At 34.8% G+C, this 3607-nt stretch overlaps 1 protein-coding gene across 1 annotated transcript in view; it reads left to right on the top strand.

The window, feature by feature from the left end:
- Positions 1-1287, top strand: part of CCDC122 (coiled-coil domain containing 122) — a 42683-nt gene extending 41396 nt beyond the window's left edge. Inside the window, exon 5 of the mRNA XM_012648261.1 lies at positions 1138-1287. Coding sequence (XP_012503715.1) covers positions 1138-1287 — 150 coding nt within the window. The remainder of the gene's footprint in view (positions 1-1137) is intronic.
- The last annotated feature ends 2320 nt before the right edge of the window (positions 1288-3607 follow it).

The raw sequence follows: 3607 nt of genomic DNA, 5'->3' as shown, positions 1-3607 counted from the left end.
CAATTGAGTTGTACACTTTAAAGGATGGATTTATATAGTATGTGAATTATATCTCAATAAAGCTGTTTAAAATAAATATTGAGTGTTCTATGTATAGCCAACACCAGACATCAGAAATTTTGACTTATTTACTTTCTTGTGCCCTGACAAGACCCTTGCACATTCAACTGTACTTCATTGCATTCCAGTGTATCATCATCTGACTCAGCATAGAGTGATTTATTAATAGTTAATAGCAGGGAAATGAATTACATGATCTCCTGGATCTCTTAGATCTATGGATCCATGTTTTATTGAACCACTGGATACCAGAAATGGGAAATGGAACCATTTGTCTTAACTGATGTTAAAAGAAAAACTTTAGACAAATTAAAAACAGAGCTTAACTGAACAAAGGATTCAAGAATTAGGCAGCCCTCAGAACCAGGAGAGGTTAAGAGACCTCTGCTCTACAACGTGGGCAGGCAGCATTTATGGGCAGAAAATGGAAGTGAGGTATAGAAACAGCTTGATTGGTTACTACTCAGCATCACTTTATTTGAATGGGTCTGATCCGTTAGCGGTCTGTGATTGATTGAAGCTTAGCTGTTTGCTGTGATTGGCTGAGACTCAGCTATCTGTTGCAAAAGTATACTCCTAAAGTAGGTTTTCAGTTAGTTTAAATACTAAATTAGGTTGCAGTTCCTTACATAGGGAATGAAAGCACAGAATCCCTCAGGCCAAATTTAGTTTAATTTAACACTGGTAACTGCTCTGACAAGAAGAAGGTACTCCATCACGGATGCTTGGGTTCAAATCCCAAACACCATCATTTGCTATCTATGAAAACTTGGTCAAATTACTAAAACTCTTTGATCTTTGGTTTTCTCACACAAAAATGAGGATAATAATATACCCATATCATAAGGAGTTATGAGAATTTAATTATATGTAGAAAGAGCTCAGCATAGCATCTAACATGTAATAAGTGTTGAATAAATACTTATACAATTACTGTTTATTTTTATTATCATTATTATTTACAGTGAATAGCTTCTAACTAAGTACTTTCCTTTTTAGAATAGTCAAAATATCCCTTATAGCTGTTTACTATTTATACTTCACAAGCCCTATTGATGTGTGCTCCTCTTTTAATAGGTACAACATAAGAGATATGATGCAATTCTTAAGCGTTTGCGTTGTCAAGTGAACAAACTTCATTCAAATAGAAGACAATGGCAATGGAACATTCAACAACTGGAAAAAACTGCAGCTGAACTAAGAAAATGCATTGGAATGCAAGAATAACATTGCCATTGGGCAATATGGAACATAGACCATGCCAACAAAAATTATGGAGCAGAATGTTGAGAAAATCTTTTGGGTTATTAATAACAAGCATCCACTATCAGAAGCCTGTCTTAATGACAGATACATATTTTTTTTGAATGAGTCATCCATTTGTGAAAGTGCCTTTCAACTCTACAATTGATAGCAGTAGGTAGACGATAGGAATGCTTACGGGAGGCCAGTGGAAGAGACTATGAATATTTTGAGTGTGTAAGATGTATTATACTCATGAGTGCATGTTTATAACTATGTCGCATTCACTGCCCTAAGAAGTAAAAATTTAGAAGAAAAGAAACACTTGGATTTTCCATGATTTAAATTGTTAAGGTATACAACTGGAATGATCATGTATTGCTGGGGAGGTAATAAAATGGTGCAACTGTTTGGAAACTGGTTTGGCAGTTTCTTAAAAAGTTAGCATACACCTACACTATATCTCAACAATTCCTCTCCTAGGTGTCTACTCAAGAAAAATGAAAACATATGCCTTTAAAAAACTTGTATATGAATTCTCATAGCAGTTTTATTCTTAATAGCCTCAAAATAAAAACATCCCAAATGTACCTGAAAAGGAGAATGGATAAACAAATTATGGTATATTTATACAATGGAATACTACACTTTCTACATACAAATAGGTATCTTTTCCAGCCCTATTATTCTGTCATTTTATTAGTTCATTTAAAAGTAGGCACTTTACTGTATTGAGATACCACTTCACGTCCACGAGGATGGCCATAACCAAAAAGACAAATAATAACTATTTTCAAAGATGTGAAGAAGTTGGAACCCTCACACATTTCTTGGGGGAATGTAAAATAGTACAGTCATTCTGGAAAACAGTCTAGTGTTCCTCAAATGGTTATATATAGAGTTACCATATGACCCAGTAATTCCGTTCCTAGGCATATGCCCAAGAGAAGTGAAAACATATATCCACACAAAAATTTGCACATGAATATTGATGGCAGCATTATTCATAATAGCCAAAAAATGGCATCAATTCAAATGTCCATCAATTGATGAACTGAATAAATAATGTGGTATATCATACAATGGGCTATTACTATTTGGCAATAAAAAGGAATGAAGTTCTGATACATGCTACACCATGGATGACCCTTAAAAACATTATGCTAAGTGAAAGAAGCCAGTCACAAAAGACTGCTTATTATATGATTTCATTTATAGGAAATGTCCAGAATAGGCAAATGTATATAAAGAGAAAGATTAGTGGTTTTCTACTGCTAAGGGTAGGGGTGGGGAAATGGAGAGTGACTGTAATGGGTAGTAAATGATGAAAATGTTTTAAAATTGATTGTGGTGATGGTTGCACAACTCTGTGAATATACTAAAAGCAATTGAGTTGTACACTTTAAAGGATGGATTTATATAGTATGTGAATTATATCTCAATAAAGCTGTTTAAAATAAATATTGAGTGTTCTATGTATAGCCAACACCAGACATCAGAAATTTTGACTTATTTACTTTCTTGTGCCCTGACAAGACCCTTGCACATTCAACTGTACTTCATTGCATTCCAGTGTATCATCATCTGACTCAGCATAGAGTGATTTATTAATAGTTAATAGCAGGGAAATGAATTACATGATCTCCTGGATCTCTTAGATCTATGGATCCATGTTTTATTGAACCACTGGATACCAGAAATGGGAAATGGAACCATTTGTCTTAACTGATGTTAAAAGAAAAACTTTAGACAAATTAAAAACAGAGCTTAACTGAACAAAGGATTCAAGAATTAGGCAGCCCTCAGAACCAGGAGAGGTTAAGAGACCTCTGCTCTACAACGTGGGCAGGCAGCATTTATGGGCAGAAAATGGAAGTGAGGTATAGAAACAGCTTGATTGGTTACTACTCAGCATCACTTTATTTGAATGGGTCTGATCCGTTAGCGGTCTGTGATTGATTGAAGCTTAGCTGTTTGCTGTGATTGGCTGAGACTCAGCTATCTGTTGCAAAAGTATACTCCTAAAGTAGGTTTTCAGTTAGTTTAAATACTAAATTAGGTTGCAGTTCCTTACATAGGGAATGAAAGCACAGAATCCCTCAGGCCAAATTTAGTTTAATTTAACACTGGTAACTGCTCTGACAAGAAGAAGGTACTCCATCACGGATGCTTGGGTTCAAATCCCAAACACCATCATTTGCTATCTATGAAAACTTGGTCAAATTACTAAAACTCTTTGATCTTTGGTTTTCTCACACAAAAATGAGGATAATAATATACCCATATCATAAGGAGTTATGAGAAT

The sequence above is a fragment of the Propithecus coquereli genome, unplaced genomic scaffold (assembly GCF_000956105.1).
Source record: "Propithecus coquereli isolate 6110/MARCELLA unplaced genomic scaffold, Pcoq_1.0 Scaffold11, whole genome shotgun sequence".
Taxonomy (NCBI): domain Eukaryota; kingdom Metazoa; phylum Chordata; class Mammalia; order Primates; family Indriidae; genus Propithecus; species Propithecus coquereli.
The sequence above is the reverse complement of the archived record's forward strand: the minus strand, read 5'-3'. Positions and strand labels throughout refer to the sequence as shown.